Source organism: Prionailurus bengalensis, chromosome A3 (assembly GCF_016509475.1).
Source record: "Prionailurus bengalensis isolate Pbe53 chromosome A3, Fcat_Pben_1.1_paternal_pri, whole genome shotgun sequence".
In the NCBI taxonomy this organism is placed as follows: Eukaryota; Metazoa; Chordata; class Mammalia; order Carnivora; family Felidae; genus Prionailurus; species Prionailurus bengalensis.
This window is the reverse complement of record NC_057354.1, coordinates 51939502-51960231: the sequence shown is the minus strand read 5'-3', so window position 1 is coordinate 51960231 and position 20730 is coordinate 51939502. Positions and strand designations below refer to the sequence as shown.

At 39.2% G+C, this 20730-nt stretch overlaps 1 protein-coding gene and 1 pseudogene across 3 annotated transcripts in view; both read left to right on the top strand.

Annotated features, from left to right (window-relative positions):
• The first annotated feature begins 2330 nt into the window (after positions 1-2330).
• Positions 2331-2427, top strand: LOC122467380 (annotated as a pseudogene).
• Positions 2428-7360: 4933 nt separating this feature from the next.
• RANBP2 (RAN binding protein 2) overlaps positions 7361-20730 on the top strand; it is an 82040-nt gene continuing 68670 nt past the window's right edge. For 2 of the 3 annotated variants that reach the window (XM_043604763.1, XM_043604765.1), the window contains exon 1: positions 7363-7528. In XM_043604763.1, the coding sequence (XP_043460698.1) occupies positions 7457-7528 (72 nt within the window). In that variant the 5' untranslated portion in view covers positions 7363-7456. Of the gene's footprint in view, positions 7529-20730 lie in introns of all 3 variants that reach the window. The other variant, XM_043604764.1, reaches the window with a different exon arrangement.

The window sequence follows — 20730 nt, the reverse complement described above, 5'->3', positions numbered from 1 at the left end:
TGCCTATTAAGGGCTAAAATACAATCATGATGAGATCTACTCCACACTGGCAAAATGATAACAATAATGCAGAGCCCCTGGACTTCATGTATTTCTGATGGGAATACAAAAATTATATAGCTGCTTTAGAAAACAGTTCGGCAGTTTTTTAGAATTTTAAACATGACACCCACCATAGGACTCAATGATCCCTCTCCTGAGTCTTTAGAGCAGGTGTAAGTGAAGTTTTCCTTACAGGGCCAGAAAGTAAATATTTTAGGGTTAAGAACATAGGTCTCTGTCACAACTACTCAATGGTGTCACTGTAGTGCAAAAGCAGCTGTAAGATAGTATATAAATGAGTGGGCAAGGTTGTGTTACATTAGCATTTTATTTGCAGAAATAGGCAGCCAGCCCTAGTTTGCTACCTCTTGCACTAGAGAAATGAAAACTATGTTCATTGAAAAAGATGTATAAAAATGTTTATAGCAGCTCTACTTATAATCACCAGAAATTGGTAACAACCCAAATGTCCTACAACTCATGAATGGATAAGCCTGTGGTATATTCATACCGCGGAATATTACTCAGCAATGAGAAAGAATAGCCTATTGACACAAGCAAAGACTTGGATGAATTTCAAAGTCATTATCTGAGTGAAAGAAGCTAATATAAAAAAGTTACATACTATATGATTCCATTCATATGATATTTTTGAAGAGACAAAACTCAAGTGTACAGAAATGATCAATGGTAAGGGCTCAGTTGGGGGTGCAACTCTAATAATGGGAATGAATCTTAGTGGAAGATGGAATTGTTCTGTATCCTGATTGTGGAAGTGATTCCATGAATCTATACATATCAAAATTCATAAATGTACATAAACTATACAGCCCCCAAATGGGCAGTTTTTTGAGATGATTGTTTACCAATAATACCAACATCAATTCTCCCTATTTAAATATTTAAAAAAAATTTTTTTTAACGTTTTTATTTATTTTTGAGACAGAGAGAGACAGAGCATGAATGGGGGAGGGGCAGAGAGAGAAGGAGACACAGAATCGGAAGCAGGCTCCAGGCTCTGAGCCATCAGCCCAGAGCCCGACGTGGGGCTCGAACTCATGGACCACGAGATCGTGACCTGAGCTGAAGTCAGATGCTTAACCGACTGAGCCACACAGGCGCCCCCCTATTTAAATTTTTTAATGTTTATTTTTGAAAGAGAGAGAGAGCGAGAGAGTGAGCAAATGGGGGAAGGGCAGACAGAGAGGGAGACACAGAATCTGAAGCAGGCTCCAGGCTCTAAGCTGTCAGTACAGAGCCTGATGGGGGGCTAGAACCCATGAACCATGAGATGATGACCTCAGCTGAAGTTGGATGCTCAACTGACTGAGTCACCCAGGTGCCTCCAATTCTCCCAATTCTTAAAAACCAATTCTCTCCAATTCTTAAAAAAAGACAGTTATCACCATTTTGAGCCTTTATCTCCTTACCACCTAATTCCTCCTTCACAGTTTGCATGCTAGTTTTTGTCTGCACCATTTCTTTCAAAAATGAACTTTTAGGAAGCAAGTCTAAAGAGTTTTTTTCAGGGTGCCTGAGTGGCTCAATCAGTTAAGCATCCCACTCTTGATTTTGGCTCAAGTCATGATCTCATGGTTTGTGATTTTGAGCTCTGCGTCCAGCCCTGCGCTGACAATGCAGAGACTGCTTGGGATTCTCTCTCTCTCTCTCTCTCTCTCTGCCCCTCTCCCACTTGTTTTCTCTCTCTCTTTCTGTCTCTCTCAAAATAGTTTTTCTCAGTCATCATTCCTGATCTTTTTGCAGCATTTTATGCTGTTAATTATTCTCTCCTTAAAGCTCTGGTTTTTAGCTTCTGGGATGCTGTACTTTTTGGAATTTCCCTCAGCCACATTGAGTGCTACAGGTAGTATCTATTTTCTTACATAACCTGTTCCTCTTCATGTTTAATATCTGAACAACAAGCAACAGAATTATACAGAACTGTGCTGTCCAATACACTAGACACATATGGCACTTGAGCACTAGAAACGTAGCTAGTGCTACTGAGCAATGAAATTTTTAATTTGATTTAATTAATTTATTCATTAAAACTTTTTTTTTAATGTTTATATTCAAAAAGAGAGAGAGAGAGCACATGAGCAGGAGAGGGGCAGAAAGAGGGAGACACAGAATCCGAAGCAGGCTCCAGGCTTTGAGCCGTCAGCACAGAGCCCAACGCAGAGCTCGAACCCATAAACTGTGAGATCATGACCTGAGCCGAAGTTTGACACTTAACCGACTGAGCCATCCAGGTGCCTCTGATTTAATTTAATTTAAAAGCTTGATATCTGCTAGCAGCACATAGACTAAAATTGGAATGATAGAAGATTAGCATGGCCCCTGCGCTTGGATGACATGCAAATTCATGAAGTGTTCCATATTTAACAATAAATAACTAGATAGATACGTAAATAAGTAAGCAAACAAACTTGATATACAATTACTGAAAACTTCTAAGTATATTTGGAACAACTTGAGTATATTAATCTATTTTTTTCAAACCTAAATTTTATGAAATCTAAATACAGACCAAGTATTACTGATGAAAACCTGGCATCTGAATTAAGATGTAAATGTGAAATATACACCAAATTTTAAATGCTTAGTACAAAAAAGAATGTAAGGTAGCTTATTTACAATGTTTATATTAAATGCATGTTGAAATTACACTATTTTAAATATATTGGGTTGAATGAAAGATTATTAAAGCTGATTTCTCCTGTTTGTTTTTACTTTTTAAAGTGTGGCTTCTAGGGGCGCCTGGGTGGCTCAGTCGGTTAAGCGTCCAACTTCGGCTTAGGTCATGATCTCACAGTTTGTGGGTTTGAGCCCTGCGTCGGGCTCTGTGCTGACAGCTCGGAGCCTGCTTTGATTCTGTGTCTGCCTCTCACCTGTTCACACTCTCTCTCTCTCTCTCAAAAATAAGTAAACATTAAAAAAATTAATACAAAAAATAAAGTGTGGTTTCTAGAAAATTTTAGGTTACTTGTTGGGTCACATTATATTAGATAGCACTGATTTGGGAGTTTCAGTTCCCAAAGGCATACATACACACATATGTATGTGCATATATACACACATATATACATGCAAAGAATATACATACATATATGTATTTCTCAATTTATTATTTATACAAGCTCTGCCTCACATGATTCCAGGCAGGGTTGTGCTGTCATATGATAGTTGCAAATCCTTTCTCAGTTGATGGGTGAAGGATCAATTTCTGCACATGACAGTTTAGGTTATATGGATGTCAAGAGCAGCACATGCAAAAACCTTTATTTTCAGAGATGCAACCAAAGCAAAAGTTTTAAAATGAAAATAACTTATGTCCATGAATAAAAAAATGGCAATGTGCAATCATGTTGGTTTCTCTTGTTCCTAAGGTTCTTTATGAACATTTTAAATATCATCATGTCTATTAAGTTCAAAAGCCATGAGAATATTCAAAATGCTGTCTACAAAGTAGTAGTTTGGGATTACTATAGAATCATTCAAATTGGTAGCACTGAGAAAATGATGGGATAAGCTGACAGTATGAATGGCTCTGAAGTAAAAAGGAATCATGTGATATATGAAAGATGTGTGTGCAATTGATGCTAATTAGCAACAGACACTAGAGGTGTTTGAGATGAAAGAAACTTGTTTTATCAGCATCAATGTTAAATGCCTGTTAGCTCAATTAATTCAGAAGTTGAGGACTCAGATTAATCAGGTAAAACCATTGCTAATGAAAAATGTCATAAGCCAAATATTTCTATGAATTCAACTCTTATTCAAATTGAATTTGCAATGCATCGACATGACTGATGGAGCTGTTAGAGTGCAATTCATCCCCGTGCTAAGGAGTTCCTTGTAGAGAACATTATAGTTAGATGTGTGATTTGGGGGAGGGGTAATTACTTGTGAGAATAAATTTGGGTGTAACTGGTTTATGCTGGGAAAAGATGTGGGCTAGAATAGACATCATCATGGAGAAGAGTGTCTATTTTTAAAGACCAGAAGGTCGGACTCATCCTCTCATTTGGTGAAAACTGAGGTTTTTAAAGCTTACTAAATTGTACTTAAGAAAAGTCATCCAAGTTCCTCAAGAAGATTCTCTTTTTGGCCCATTCCTTTTCAGAATTTTTGACTAAAACAGATTAATGGGGTAATACAGTAAAATTAAGTGTGCTTGGGTAAGTGTGCTTGGGAAAGTTGCTTACTGCTCACTTCCTTGGTTTCTGTATCTGTAAAACCAAGAATAATAATATATAATAGTACCCTCCTCAAGTTGTTGAGAATTAAATGAACTAATACATGTGAATGCTAAGAAAAGGACATGGAACAGCGCAAGTGCTTACTTGTTATCTATGGCTGTTACTACTAACTTTCTTTCCAAGGCAAACTCATAGTTTCAACTGTCACCTAAGGTTTACGACTTCCAATCCATCATAGATCTTCATCCCACTATTCCATCTACCTACTAGGCATCCTCACTTGGATATATAAATGGCACCTAAAGAAAAATAAATTAACTTTCTAAAATAGGATCTTCCATCCCAAACCATATTCTCTTTACATGTTATTTCTAATGTATGTTAGTCACATTACTAATCTCAGAACCATTTCCTTTTCTCTTATTCACATCTAATATGATTGAGATAGAACAAAACAAAATGCTGCTCTTCTCTCTTTATAAAGGCAATATTTACTCCAAAAAATTTGGAAAATATGGAAAAACCAAAAACGAGAGACTGAGATGGCCTGTAAGAGGCCAGGTTAATTTTAAATGATTGGATAAAATTGTATTTCATCTACATTTAAAAAAAGATAAAAATCATCCATAACCATAACATTATAAACTTCTGCTTAAAAATTTCAACATATTTCATTTGTTTGATATTTTCCAGATAATTAAGACTTTACGTATAAAGGGATATGATCTTTTTATGCTTAATGTCTTCACCACTGAAAATATTTTATAAAATTAATTAATATGTTTATTTATTTAGAGAGGAGAGAGAGAGAGAGAGAATCCCAAACAGCCTCCCTGATGTAGCACAGAGCCAGACTAGGGGCTCAATCCCATGAACTGTGAGATCAAGACCTGAGCCAAAATGAAGAGTCAGATGCTTAACAGACTAAGCTACTCAGGCACCCCATAAAACTTGTTTTAAACTAAGATTTTACATTACAAAAAAAAATTTTTATGTTTATTTTTGAGAGAGAGACAGGGATAGAGCACGAGTGGGGTAGGGGCAGAGAGAGAGGGAGACACAGAATCTGAAGCAGGTTCCAGGCTCTGAGCTGTCAGCACAGTGCCCAATGTGGGGCTCGGACTCACAAACCACAAGATGATGACCTGAACCAAAAACAAGGGTCGGATGTTCAACCAACTGAGCCACCCAGGCATCCTTAAATTAAGATTTTAAAATTCAAATTTCAAAAGTAAACATTTTTAGTGACTTGTTTTTGTTTTATGGTTACAATATATACTCAGATATTCCTGAGGATAATGATTCAATTTTTAAAAGTTTTCTTGTTCTTTGTTTCCACTGGTACTTGTTCTAAGCTGGTATTACACTGGATATTCTTTTTTTATTAAAAAAAAATTTTTTTTTAACGTTTATTTATTTTTGAGACAGAGAGAGACCGAGCATGAACGGGGAGGGTCAGAGAGAGGGAGACACAGAATCTGAAACAGGCTCCAGGCTCTGAGCTGTCCGCACAGAGCCCAACGCGGGGCTCGAACTCACGGACTGCGAGATCGTGACCTGGCTGAAGTCGGACGCTTAACCGACTGAGCCACCCAGGCGCCCCTACACTGGATATTCTAAAAAAGCCTGCTGGTAACATTGTTTTCTGTAACGAAAGGATGGATGGAGGGGCTGTGTGGATTACTGTAGAGTTCCCTGCCTTCATCCGAGGTAGAACAATTGAGGGACACCCACTTATATGCACATAAACTGTTAGTAGGTGTTATGGCTCACTTCATTTGTACTGGTTCAGTGGTCCTGACCAAAAATGGTTTTGCAGTAAGAAAAACAATTTTTGTTCATTATAGAATTTTGCTCATTTTGAATTGCTCTCAAGAACAGAATGATTTATAAAACAGTAGTGTTTTTCTTATAAAGAATAGGTATGAAAGATGTATCTGACCGCAAAAATACAAAGAACCGAAAACCTCCCGTTTCAAAGTAAACTGTGTAATTTCATAAATTAGATAAATTAATCAAAACAAAGTACTATTTTTAAATGGTAAATGTATTTTTTGAAGTTATTTTGAATGGGTGAGCAAGGGATGGGCAGAAAAAGAGAGTGAGTGAGAGAGAGAAAGAGATAGAGGGGGAGAATCCAAAGGAGGCTCCCAGCTGTAAGCGCAGAGCCAGATGCTGAGCTGTATTTCACACACAAACTGTGAGATCATGTCCTGAGCCCAGACCAAGAGTGGGACGCTCAACCAACTAAGCCACCCAGGGGCCCCTAAATGGAAAATGTATTCTTTATTGTTGAAATATAATTTGAATTCAAACAAGTTTTTTCCAGACCTGTATATAAGTTGAGGAGTATCATTGTCAGAATATTTGACTTAAGAAGTTGATTTATTCCCGTTCTGAGAAAGCCATGCAATAAAAGCAGTCTCAGGGTCGTGGGGGAGGAGGAGCGTGGTGGTGGAAGTAAACATTTTTGAAAATTTGGAAAATACAGATGAGTCATCCTGAGATGATTACTGTAAATATTTGGGTATATACGGCTCTGCTATTGAAATACATATAAATCTGGGGGGCTATTCAAATTATTCCATTATAATAGTCTAAAAACTGTATTTATGGCCTATCTTTTAATTATGCACTTTAAATTTTCTCATATAACATGTTCTTTTTTAAAAAACATGGATTTTTAACATGTATTGCTTCGTATTCACACGTGTCCGACATAATCTATTTAACCAACAGCCTCCAGAAAGGTTTTTTCAATTTACCCGCTCACCAAAATGGGCTGAAAATGCTTTTTCTTTCCACGGCATCGCGTAATGAAGATTACGAAGAAACGGCCCAAAGTTTTGAGAACCCATCTGGGAAAACATTATCTCGTTGATCCAGTGACTAATCCTTGGAACCAGCGCGGCGTTGAACTCTCCTTTCCGGCATCTCACTACCCACGCTCTGACAGCCCAAATCCCACCAGGTCTCGGAAGGACCGCGGGGAGCCTAGGGCGGAGCCGGCCAGTCGGCTTCGCGGCGGGAGCGACGCCGACGTCGGCGTGGCGCACAGTGCTGTCGCAACACGCACGCGGGCTGAACCTCTCCTCGGTCGGCGACGGCGCTGCGTCACTGGCTTTCGGGCGCTTCGCTCGCTCCTGGAGACGGAGACCGCTGTGGGCCTCGGCTCTGGCCTCCCGCGCCTTGGGAGTTAGGTCGCTGGCGCGATGAGGCGCAGCAAGGCCGACGTGGAGCGGTACATCGCCTCGGTGCAGAGCTCTGTCCCGTCGCCCCGAGAGGTGAGCGGGGCCTGGAGAGCCGGGCGGCCTCCGCCCTGGCCCTGCCGTGGCACGGCGCAGGGCCGGCGTCATGGCTCCCGGCGGCCGCCGCTCCCTGGCGCGTTGAGGCGCCGGTCGGCTCGCGCGGTCCGGTGGGCGGCGTGGCGCTCGCGAGCTGGAGGGGGAGGAGGGAGTCCGCGGCGGGCTGCCGTTGGCGCCTGCTCTTCCTCTTCCTCCTGGCCTGCTCCTGACGGTCTTCGCTCGAGGGCCCATCCCGTCCGGGGGTTCTTTGGCTTCGCCCGCGCGGCCTCGTCCCTCGCGTTCAGGCGCCTGCCATATGCGGCGGATTTCTTCTTGTGTCCCGGACACTTACCCGCTGTGGTGGAAGCGGCATCTTTCAGGCTTTGGAGGTCGATGGAACCCAGCGGGGGACTGACGCAGCTCCCGGGTGGGCTTTTTCCTGCTTTGACGGGCGACCGTCGTAGGCATCAAGCAGACCGGAGCTGGGGCAACTACAGTTGGAATTCCCTGACCACGCACATGACACTGGAAGTCCCATTTTGAGGCATCTGTCATTGTGCGTTTATGAAACGGTTCTTCTCCAACTCTTCACACTTCGCTCCCATTCCCACCGCTCTTAAGAGGCCTATTTGCCTTTTTGACAAACGCAGTCTTGGGAATTCTGAGTTTCTTACGGGCCATTGTTACTATGGCTTAAAATTTTTAAGCTTTTTGACAACATGATCAGCGTATATTTCCTCTTTTAAGATAGTGTGCCAGATATATTTTGGATCCATCGGAATTTTAGTGATTAAATGTGGCGGGTGGGGAAAAAGGATAAGGGTGGGTGGTGTGCACAAGATCTTGAGTCAGTTTGCTTGGGAGTTGAATCACAGCATTGCCATTTATAAACTATGATTTCAGGCAAGTTATGCTTCATCAATAAGATGGAGTAATGGTGTTGATAGGATAATATAGGTATATAGGATGACCCATATTAAACCTTTAGAGCCATGCTTGGCACATAGTAAGGACAGTCATTCAAGATCTCTTCTCGGCGAGGGCCTATGAAAATAAAGAGGTGTTAGGAAATTTAAAAAAAGTCCAGGGACCGACATGATTATAATAGCTATAATTGTTTCTTCGATCATTTACTAGGCATATGTTGTATGCTGTGTTCCCAACAATCCAGTGGGTATTGAAACCTGGAGAGATTAAGGTACTTGTTAAAGGTCAAATAGGTGTCTCTGTAGGATTTTGGTAGTAGGTCTGTTTTAGTTTTTATAGGAGTAATGGAGTAGCCTGTTCCGTCAGAAGAGAGAAATCAGTACCTACATAGAGACTGTAATTTCAAGCTGCTGGCATAGTCCTAAACACAAACGTGGTGTCTGAGTGTAAAACAGAACTTTTTACGGGTTTCTGTACCACTGAAACTGATACACTTGTTAAAAAGCAAGTTTAGAGCTTTCATGAGATTTTTAGTGAGGATTCTAACTCCCAAAAGATTGAGAGGCACTGGTCTAGACAGAATTTAGAATGTTCTTTGAACTACCTAACTTTTCCATCAAATAGGGGTCGGGGCAAAATTTGAAGGACTGGTTATTATGGCTACCTCTGTTTTACATTTAAAGAGTAGTATTTTAATCAGATGTTTTTCTTCAAACATGAGAAATCATTTACTTTAGAACCTGGGGATTTCAGTGGGATTTTGATTAGCAAGTGAGTAACTCTTATAACAGGTGGTGGTATTCTATAAACTTAGGTCTAAGTGAAAGGACAAAACAGGGTGCTTTGGAAGGGAGATGGAGGAGGCAGAGACTGGTTGTGAAGAGTAGAAAGATTAGTATTTACTTGGCTCGTAATTTGGTAGAGACTGACCACATGTGAACTGACTATGCTTTCTGTGATGTCCAACTTCTGGAATGCAGTGATGGGTCCATAGTCCTATGTTCCCAGGCTTTCATTATGCTTTCATTTGTTTGTCTCCTCTTTTGTCATTTTCTATTCCTTCACACCTGCTTTTGTCCTTATTGAAAATATCACTTGTGTTTCTTTAATTTTTCTTTCTCTAGTTCGCTTCTATTTAGTTTTCCTAGATTTCTGTTCAGTTGGCTTCCCATTCCACACCCCTAATTCCTACTGCTCAGAGGCAACCTGACAGCTCTTAGTTGTTTGTTCTGCCACTTACCATCTATACTTCAGACTTGTGAACAACATATATACATACTTTTATTTCTCCATCTCCTTTTCAACATTTTAGACACTTTCTACACTGTTCCTCCAGATTTCTGTCCACAGATCTTATTTCGCCTCCTTATTCTTCTAGTTCTGTTGTTGTAATTTTTAGTTAAATGAATAGTTTGTGTTTATGTAGTTATGGGAAGATACATATCATAGCACATTTTTACATTTGAATCACCTTTAATATGTAGTTTTATTTTTCCTGGAGTTAATATTTGCTTTATGTTTTGGTTTGTTTAGTTATCAATGATGTATTACTAATTCTTTACCCAAACTCAGTTTAACTCTCAAGTGTGATCAAAGAGGTCACATAATCTGTCAATTTCAGCTTAATTTTTTTTTAAGTGTTTATTTTTGAGAGAGAGAGAGAGAGAGAGCAGGGGAGGGGCAGAAAGAGAGGGACAGAGGATCTGGAGTGGGATCTGTGCTGACAGCAGAGAGCCCAATGCAGGGCTCCCAACTCATAAACTGTGAGATCATGGCCTGAGCCAAAGTTGGACACTTAACTGACTGAGCCACCCAGGTGCTCCTCAGCTTAAATTTTTTTAAGAGTTTTGCTTCTGGAGCACTCTTGTCTTACTCCTGGAGTCTGGACTGACTTCTGCTTCTCTTTGCTACACAGTTCTAGTCCTGGGACTTTGCTTTATCATCATCCTTAGAATTCCCTTCACTTTTTTTCTGTATTAAACTCTTGGTTTCTTGTAACTCATGTCCTCTTGACTTCCTCTATTTTGGTGTAGCACAATCATGTTTGCTTTGAGAAGGAATGGTTGGGAATTTTTTTTTTTTTTTTAACATTGTATGCCTGAAGAAGTCTTTTATCTAATTTATAGTTTTGTTTGTCAGATTCTAAAAGTATTGCTTCATTTTCTGATCATTTGTATTGTTAGAAATGTGATGTGATTCTTGTTATTGATATCTTGTAGGTTTTCTAGAAGTTTCCTTTCTTTTAAAACATTTTTTAAAAAATGTTTATTTTTGAGACAGACAGAGAGAGAGAGAGAGAGAGAGAGGGAGAGGGAGAGAGAGACAGACTGTGAGTGAGGGAGGGGTAGAGAGAGGGAGACACAGAATCCAAAGTAGGCTCCAGGCTCAGTTCTGTCAGCACAGAAGCCATCGTGGGGCTCGAACCCACAAACAGTAAGATCATGACCTAAGCTGGACACTTAACTGACTGAGCCACCTAGGTGCCCCTGGAAGTCCTTTCAATTGGAAAACATATTTCCTTCAGTTCTGAGACATTGTGTTATTTGAGGATTTCTGCCCCGATTTCTACCCCCTTATCTATGTTTTTGTTAACTGAAAGTTGGTTCTGGTTTGATCCTCCATATTTTTTTCTTTTACTTGAGTCTTACGTTTGTTCTGTGTTTAACCTTATCTTCCACAGGAAGGGGTTTGGGGAACACATTATTTCAGTATCTTGACTTTGCATATCTGCCTCTATAACCCCTGCCCTCATACTTTTCAGAGGACTCCATAAGTTTGGAGCCCATTAGTTTGTACTGAGAACAAATCCATTTGCTTAAGCTCTTTCCAGGAGGTGTTGGGGACCTAGGAGTGGGGAGTCAGTTGGCTGTGCAAGATGAGGGTAATGTGGCATCTCTCCAGGTCTCAGTGTTTTTATTTTCAGCCCTACATCTGTTCTGATAGTTAGGAGGTTAGATGAATTCAAATATTTGCTTACAGTGGCATAAAATGTCATGAAGAGAAGTAGCGACTGATTCATGGATGTCCTGAATCATGGACTGACTGAATTATGGATAATGTTGGCTCTTTTCTTCCTATCTATGTATCCTTAAACAAGGCACTTAACTTCCTTAAGGCTTTAGTTCCTTTATAAAATGAACAGAATGGGGACAGAAGATTATCATGTTTCCCCCAATTTTATGGTTCTATAGATTATTCTTTAAAAAAATTTTTTAATGTTTATTTATTTTTGAGAGAGAGAGAGAGTGAGTGGGGGAGGGACAGAGAGAGAGGGAGACACAGCATCCGAAGCAGGCTCCAGGCTCTGAGCTGTCAGCACAGAGCCTGATGTGGGGCTTGAACCCATGAACCATGAGATCATGACCTGAGCTGAAGTCGGACGCTTAACCGACTGAGCCACCCAGGCGCCGTTTGTTCTATAGATTATTCTTTAATAATTGCTGTTCAGTTATCTTAAGGTTGTCTTCTTTAATGAGATATTTGGAAGCAAAATAGTGGAGTTGGTTTTTCTATTATATGTTGACATTTAACTTGTGGGAATCTTCATTTTTTAAAAGGGGAAGAAAATTGTCATAAACTACTTCTTATCTTAAATTTATGAATTTGGGGAGAGGGATAGAGGCCGTGTGTACCCAGTTCTGCTATATTCATTCTTTGCTTTCAAAAATATTTATGATGAACTACAGTCCTTGACTTGTTTTTCTCAGGTATTTGTTAATACTGAATGAAGTTTAAGATTGTAGTTCTTTTAAAATATATCCTGTTAAGGATGTACACACAATACTGTCATACTAAGGTCATGGAATAGTTTTCTGAGTATATGTCACTATTTTGATATAAAATAAAATATTTTAGGGGCGCCTGGGTGGCGCAGTCGGTTAAGCGTCCGACTTCAGCCAGGTCACGATCTCGCGGTCCGTGAGTTCAAGCCCCGCGTCAGGCTCAGGGCTGATGGCTCAGAGCCTGGAGCCTGTTTCTGATCCTGTGTCTCCCTCTCTCTCTGCCCCTCCCCCGTTCATGCTCTGTCTCTCTCTGTCCCAAAAATAAATAAACGTTGAAAAAAAAAATTAAAAAAAAAATAAAATAAAATATTTTATACAGCTTTATTGAGATATAATTCCCATACCATATAGTCCACTTGTTTATTAAAGTATATAGTGTGATGAATTTTGGTATGTTATGTTACTGATATTTTACATTGTAGTAAAATATATATAACAATATTTGCCATTTTAATGCCTTTTTAAAAAAGTTTTAATTTATTGTTACCGTAGAGTGTTATATTAGTTTCAGGTATTACAATATAGTGATTCAACAATTTTATTTATTTATTTATTTATTTATTTATTTAAAAAAATTTTTTTTAACGTTTATTTATTTTTGAGACAGAGAGAGACAGAGCATGAACGGGGGAGGGGCAGAGAGAGAGGGTGACACAGAATCAGAAGCAGGCTCCAGGCTCTGAGCCATCAGCCCAGAGCCCGATGCGGGGCTCAAACTCACGGACCGCGAGATCGTGACCTGAGCTGAAGTCGGACGCTTAACTGACTGAGCCACCCAGGCGCCCCATTGATTCAACAATTTTATACATTATTCTGTGCTTATCATGATAAGTTTAAGTTTTTAATCCATATTAGCTATTTCATTGCCTCTCACTTCTCTGGTAACCATCAGTTTGTTCTCTGTAGTTAAAAGTCTGTTTCTTGATTTGTCTCTCTTTTTTTCCTTTGCTTGTTTTGTTTTTTAAATCCACATGTGAGTGAAATCATAGGGGAATTTGTCTTACTCTGACTGACTTATTTCACTTAGCATAATATACTCTAGCTCCATCCATGTCGTTGAGAATGGCAAGATTTCATTTTAGTTTATGGTTGAATAATAATCCATTGTTACTCCACACACACCCCCACATCTTTATCCATTTAACTATTGATAGACATTTGGGCTGCTTCCATAACTTAGCTCTTGTAAATAATGCTGCGATAAACATAGGGGTGCATGTATCCCTTTGAATTAGTGTTTTTGTATTTTTTGGGTAAATAGCCAATAGTTGCTATTACTGGATCATATGGTAGCTCTATTTTAACTTCTTGAGGAAGCTCCATGCTGTTTTCCAGATTGGCTTCACAATTGCATTCCCACCAGCTGTGCAAGAGGGCTCCTTTCTCTCCACATCCTTGTCAACTGTGTGTGTGTGTGTGTGTGTGTGTGTGTGTGTGTGTGTATGTGTGCGTGCACGCGTGCGCCTATGCCATTCTGACAGGGGTGAGATGATATCTCATTGTAGTTTTGAGTTGCATTTCCTGGATGACGAGTGATATTGGACATCTTTTCATGTGTCTGTTGACCATCTTGTATGGTGTCTTTGGAGAAATGTTACTACATTGTCTTCTGTGCATTTTTAAATTGGATTATTAGTTTTTTGGGTGTTGAGTTGTATAAATTCTTATATTTTGGATATGTCATTTGCAAATATCTCCTGTTCAGTAGTTGCCTTTTAGTCTGTTGATTGTTTCCTTCACTGTGGAGCTTTTTATTTTGATGTCGTCCCAGTAGTGTATTTTTTCTTGTATTTCCATTGTCTCAGGAGACCTGTTCAGGAAAAGGTTTCTATTGCCAATGTCAGAGAAGTTACTTCCTGCGCGCGCTCCTAGGATTTTTATGGTTTCAGGACTCACATTTAGGTCCTTGATCCGTTTTGAGGTTGTGTGTGTGTGTGTGTGTGTGTGTGTGTTTGGTATAAAAAAGTGGTCCAGTTTCTTTCTTTTGCATGTAGCTGTTTAGTTTTCCCAACACAATTTGTAGAAGAGACTTTCTCATTACATTATTCTTTCCTCCTTTGTTGGAGATTGACCAAATAATTATGGGTTTGTTTTTGGGTTTTTTATTCTATTCTTCTGTGTGTTGTTTTTGTGCCAGTACCATACTGTTTTGATTACTGCAGATTTGTAGTATAACTTAACTCCAGAATTGTGATTCATCCAATTTTTTTGTCTTTTCCAAGAATTGTTTTGGCTGCTTGGGATCTTATGTGGTTGCATACAAATTTTAGGATTGTTCTAGCTCTGTGGAAATAGAGCTAGAGCTGTTGTGGAAATAGCTGTTGCTATTTTGAAAGAGATTGCATTGAATATGTAGATTGCTGTGGGTCAGTAGACATTTTAATATTTGTTCTTCCAATCCATGAGTGTGGAATGTCTTTCCATTTTTTGAGTGTGTTATTTTCAGTTTCTTTCATCATTGTTTTATAGTATTCACCTCTTTGGATAAATTTATTCGTAGATATTTTGTTGTTTTTGGTGCAGTTGTAAATGGGATTGTTTTCTTAATTTCTGTTTGCTGCTTCATACAGATTTCTGCATATTGGCTTTACTGAATTTATTTATCAGTCCTAGTAGTTTTTTGGTGGAGTCTATGTTTAGTATCATGTCATCTGCAAGTAGTGGAAGTTTTATTTTTTCATTACCAATTTGGATGCCCTGAGATGAATAAATAACTCATTCACCTATATGCCCCAGATGATTTTCAAACTGCTGCTTCTATGCTGTATCTCTGTACGCTGTGGTACTTTAAGGGTGGGGACTCCCCTTCCTAATGCTCACCAGGTTCTCAGAGCTAGATCTTGATTTTTAAATTCCTTGGCCCCTCTTTCAGAGCCAGCTATTATGGCAATTCATCTGCCCCATGAGGGCTCCCTGGTGTGATAAACTATTTCCCTTCACTACACTACTGACTCCCTGCAAGCCGTGGATGGCCATGGTCCGTTTTGCTCCTAAACCAAGTCTCCTCACCTTTCTACCTTATTCCATGTGGACTCTTCTCAACCTTTAGTTGTGGAATTTGTTCTGCTAGTCTTTGGATCATTTTGTGGGTTATTTACACTGATGTGCGTGTTCTCTAGTTTTATCTGTGGGATGAGGCAGGCTTAGTTAGGGTCCTCTTTCACCACCACACCATCTTCCCAGCCTTCATTTTAACCACTTTTTAAAAAATTTTATTTTTTTTAACATTTATTCATTTTTTGAGAGACAGAGAGAGACAGTGCAAGTGGGGAAGGGACAGAGAGAAGGAGACACGGAATCCGAAGCAGGATCCAGGCTCTGAGATGTCAGCACAGAGCACAACATGGGGCTCCAACTCATGAAGTGTGAGATCATGACCTGAGCTGAAGTTGGACAGTTAACCAACTGAGCCACCCAGATGCTCCTTCATTTTAGTCACTTTTAAATGTACAGTTCAGTTGTATTAGTTCTATTCATAATGTTCAACTACTACCACTATTTCTAGAAACTTTTTATCACTTCAGGTAGAAACTTGGTAAAAAAAAATTTGTGTAGAAACTTAGTGACAATTAAGCAGTAACTAGTCAGGTTTCTCCTCTTACCCTCTGATTACCACTAATCTTTCTTTAAAAAAAATTTTTTTTTACATTTATTTATTTTTTTTTTAATTTTTTTTTTTCAACGTTTATTTATTTTTGGGACAGAGAGAGACAGAGCATGAACGGGGGAGGGGCAGAGAGAGAGAGGGAGACACAGAATCAGAAACAGGCTCCAGGCTCTGAACCATCAGCCCAGAGCCTGACTCGGGGCTCGAACTCCCGGACCGCGAGATCATGACCTGGCTGAAGTCGGACGCTTAACCGACTGCGCCACCCAGGCGCCCCTACATTTATTTATTTTTGAGAGACAGAGCACAAGTTGGGGAGGGGCAGAGAGAGGAGACACAGAATCTGAAGCAGGCTCCAGGCTCTGAGCTGTCAGCACAGAGCCCAGTGCGGGGCTTGAACCTACAAACTGTGAGATCATGACCTGAGTTGAACTCAGATGCCCAGCCAACTAAGCCACCCATGCGCCCCTCCGCAAATCTTTCTTTATGAATTTGCCTGTATTTGATATTTCATGTAAGTGGGAGCTTACAGTATTTGTCTTTTCATATCTAGATTGTTTTACACTTGGGTTGTTTCTACCTTTTGAATTTTGCAGTAATGCTGCTGTGTACATGGGTGTATGAATATCTATTTGTGACCTTGTTTTCAGTTCTTTTGGGTATATTTCCTGGAATAGAATTGCTGGTCATAATCTGTTTAACTTTTGATGAATCCCAAACTTTTTCCCATAGTGGCTGCACCGTTTTACATCCCCACCAGCCTGTAAGAGGGTTCCAGTTTCTCCACATCCTTGACAAGACTTGTAATTTTCTTTTTTTTATCTTTCTTTTTAAATTTTAGCCATACTGATAGATGTGGTTTTTCATTGTGGTTTTGATTTGAATTTTCCTGATTACTAATAATGTTGAGCATCTTTTTCTGGCTTACTGACCATTTGTATATTTTCTTTATAGAGAAATGTGTTGTCAGGTTCTTTGTCTTGGGCTTTTAATTGAATATTTGTTTTCTTGTTGAGTTGCAGAAATTATATATTGGATATAATTTCCAAATACTTTCTCCCATTCTGTATGTTGCCATTTCACTTTATTAAAAAAATTTTTTTTAATGTTTGTTTTTGAGAGATATAGACAGAGCACAGTGGGGGAGGGGCAGACACAGAATCCAAAGTCGGGGGGGTGGAGAATCTTCAGGCTCCACATAGAACCTGACGTGGGGCTCAGTCCCATGACCCGGGGATCACGACCTGAGCCAAAGTCCAGAGTCACTCAACCAACTGAACCACCCAGGTGCCCCAAAATGATGTATTCTTGATTGATTTTCTAATATTGAACCTTCCTTGCATTCCTGGGATAAACCTCAGTTGGCCATATATTGGGTGTATAATACTTTTAATGTGTTTTGGATTCATTTTGATGAGAGTATTTTGTTGAGAATTAAAGTTAAAAATTTTTAATTTTTTGTACAGTTTTAGGGCAGTTATGTTCACAGCAATATTGTGCAGAAGGTACAGATATTTTCCACATACTCCCTTTCTCCACACATGCTTGGCCTCTCTCATTATCAACATTCCCTGCAGAGGGGTGTACTTGTTACAATCGAACCTACTGTGACACCTCATTATCACCCAAAGTCCATAGATTACCTTAGGGTTCACTCAAGGTGTACAATCCGTGGGTTTTGACAAATGTATAATGATATGTATCCACCATTATTGTGTCACACAGAGTAGTTTTATTTCCCTAAAGATCCTTTGTGCTCTACCTGTTCATCCATCTTTCCCCCTCCTTCCTGGCAACCACTGTCTTTTTAGTGTCTCTATAATTTTGCTTTTTCCAGAATGTCATATGGTTGGAATCCTACAGTATGTAGCCTTTTCAAATTGGCTCTTTCCATTCAGCAGTGCACACCTAAGTCTCTATATCTCTTCATGACTTGATAACTCGTTTATTTTAAAGATTCTTAAAAATTTTACTGGAGACAGCACGTTTGTGAGCCAGGAAGAGACTGGGAGGGGGATAGAGTAAGAGAGAGAATCTCAAGCAGGCTCCACACTCAATCTGGAGCCCAGTGTGGGTTTGTTCCCACGACCCTGGGATCATGACCTAAGCCAAAATCAAGAGTCAGACGCTCAACTGACTGAGCCACCCAGGTACCCTAAAAGTTGATTTGTTTTAAAGTGCTGAATAATATTCTGTTGTCTACATGTATCACAGTTTATTTACCTATTCATTTACTGAAGAACATTTTGGTTGCTTTGAAGATTTGGCTATAAACATCTGTACAGGTTTTTGGGTGCACTTAAGTTCTCAACTCTTCTGAGTAAATACAAAGGAGCATCATTGCTGGATCATATATACGTATATGTTTAGTTTTATAAAAAACTGCCAAAATGTCTTCCACAGTGTCTGTACCATTTTGTATTTCTACCAGAAATAAATGAGAGTTCTGTAGCATCTCAGTCTTGCCAGCATTTGGTTTGTAAGTGTTCTGGATATTCTATTCTGATACGTAGTGCAGTTGCTGGGTGGAAAGGTAGTTCTATTTTTAGTTTTTTGAGGAACTTCCATACTATTTTCCAGAGTGGCTGCACCAGCTTGCATTCCCCAAATTGGCTTGTTTTCTTATTGTCAGTTGTTAGTATTGTATATTGGATAATAGTCTTTTCTCAAATGTTTCTTTTACAAGTATTTCCTCCCAGTTGTGACCTGTCTTTATTCTCTTGACGGTGTATTTTGCAGAACAAAACTTTTTTTTCCAGAGCAAAATTTTTAATTTTGATGAAGTACAGCATATCCATTCTTTCATGGAATGTGCCTTTGGTGTTGTGTCTTAAAAAGTCATCACCAAACCTGGGGTCAATTTAGATTTTCTCGTGTTATCTTCTAGAAGTTTTATAGTTTTATGTTTCTATTAGGTTTGTGATCCATTTTGAGTTAAATTTTGTGAAGGGTATAAGGTCTGTGTCTAGATTTTTTTGTTTTTGTTTTTTGCATGTGGATGTCAGTTGTTCACAAACCCTTTATTTTCTCCATTATATTTCATTTGCTCCTTTGTCAGACCTCAGTTGACTCTGTGTCACCGGTGAGTGCTGTTCCCCCGCAAACCCCAATTCAGCCTCCACTGCTGCTAGGTGCTGTACAGCTGAATCAACTGCTTTTGGACATATCCAGCAGCTGGTTGAGGTCCATGCCACGGTAGGTGAATTTGTGGAAGGTGGTCTTTTGCTCCACTTCTGCCATCTTGTCAGTAGTTGAGAAGGGATCACCTAATACCACATTGTCTTGATTACTCTAGCTTTATGTAGGTATTGAAGTCAGGTAGTGTCTGTTCTTCCAGCTTTTTTCTTCTTCAGTGTTGTGTTGGCTACTCTGGGTTTTCTGCCTCTGTATATAAACTTTAGGATCACTTTGTTGATATCCACAAAATAACTCACTGGGATTTTGATTGGGATTGCTTTGAATCTATAATGAAGTTGGGAAAAACTGACATCTTGTCAAGATCAAATCTTCCCGTGAACATGGGACATCTCCATTTATTTAGTTCTTTGATTTCATTCATCAGAGTTTTGTAGTTACTCTTAGTAGATCTTACACCTGTTCTGTTAGATATATAACTACAGTTGATCAATGAACAACATGGTTTGAACTGCACGTGTCCATTTATATGTGAATTTTTTTTAATAAATGAGGTATAGAATTATAAATGTATTTTCTTCTATGGTTTTCTTTTTTATCTTTATGATTTTCTTAATGTTTGTTCTTTGGTTTTATTATAAGAATACGACATATGATGTCACATGCAAAATATGTATTAATCTCCTGTTTATGTTATTGGTAAGGGTTTTAGTCAGTAGTGGGTTATTAGTAAAATTTTGGGGGAGTCAAAAGTTATATGTGGATTTTCAACTGAACAGAAGGTTGGCACCCCAACTCCTGCATTGTTCAAGGATGAACTGTATTTCATTTTTGGGGGTGCTAATATAAATCTTCAAATTCTGCTTGTTCATTGCTGGTATATAGGGAAGCGATTGCCTTTTTTATATTACTGTTGTATCCTTTGAACTTGCTTATTATTTCCAGGATTTTTTTAATCAGTTTTTCTGGATTTTCTACGTGGACAGTCATGTTGTCTACAAAGATACAGTAGTTTTATTTCTTCCTTACCAACTTGTGTATCTTTTATTTTCTTTTCTTACTGTATCAGCTAGGACTACCAGTATGATGATATAAAGGAGTGGTGAGCAGGGGCATCCTTTCCTTGTTACTGATCTTAGAAAACTTTGACTTCCTTACCATTAAGTATGATGTTAGTTGTTTTGCAAACTGGTGCAGCCTCTCAGGAGAACAGTATGGAGGTTCTTCAAAAAACAAAAAATAGAACTATCCCATGATCCAGCAATTGCTCTATTAGGTATTTACCAAAAGGATACAAAAATACGAATTTTAAAGGGATCCATGCACCCCAGTGTTTATAGCAGCATTGTCAACGATAGCCAAATTTGGAGAGAGCTCAAATGTTCATTGACTGATGAAACGATAAAAAAGATTAGTACATGGCGCTTGGGTGGCTCAGTTGGTTAAGCATCTGACTCCTATAGGGCAGGTCATGATCTCGCAGTTTGTGAGTTTGAGGCCTGTGTTGGACTCTGTGCTGACAGCTCAGAGCCTAGAGCCTGCTTCAGATTCTGTGTCTCCCTCTGTCTCTGTTCCTCTTCCGCTTGCACTGTTAATGCTCTTTCTCAAAAATAAAGATTAAAAAAACATTTAAAAAATTGGTGTATGTGTGTATGTGTGTCTGTATATCTGTATGTATATATATGTATATATCTATATATACATATCTATGTATATATATCTATATGTATATGTATACTATGTATGTACAT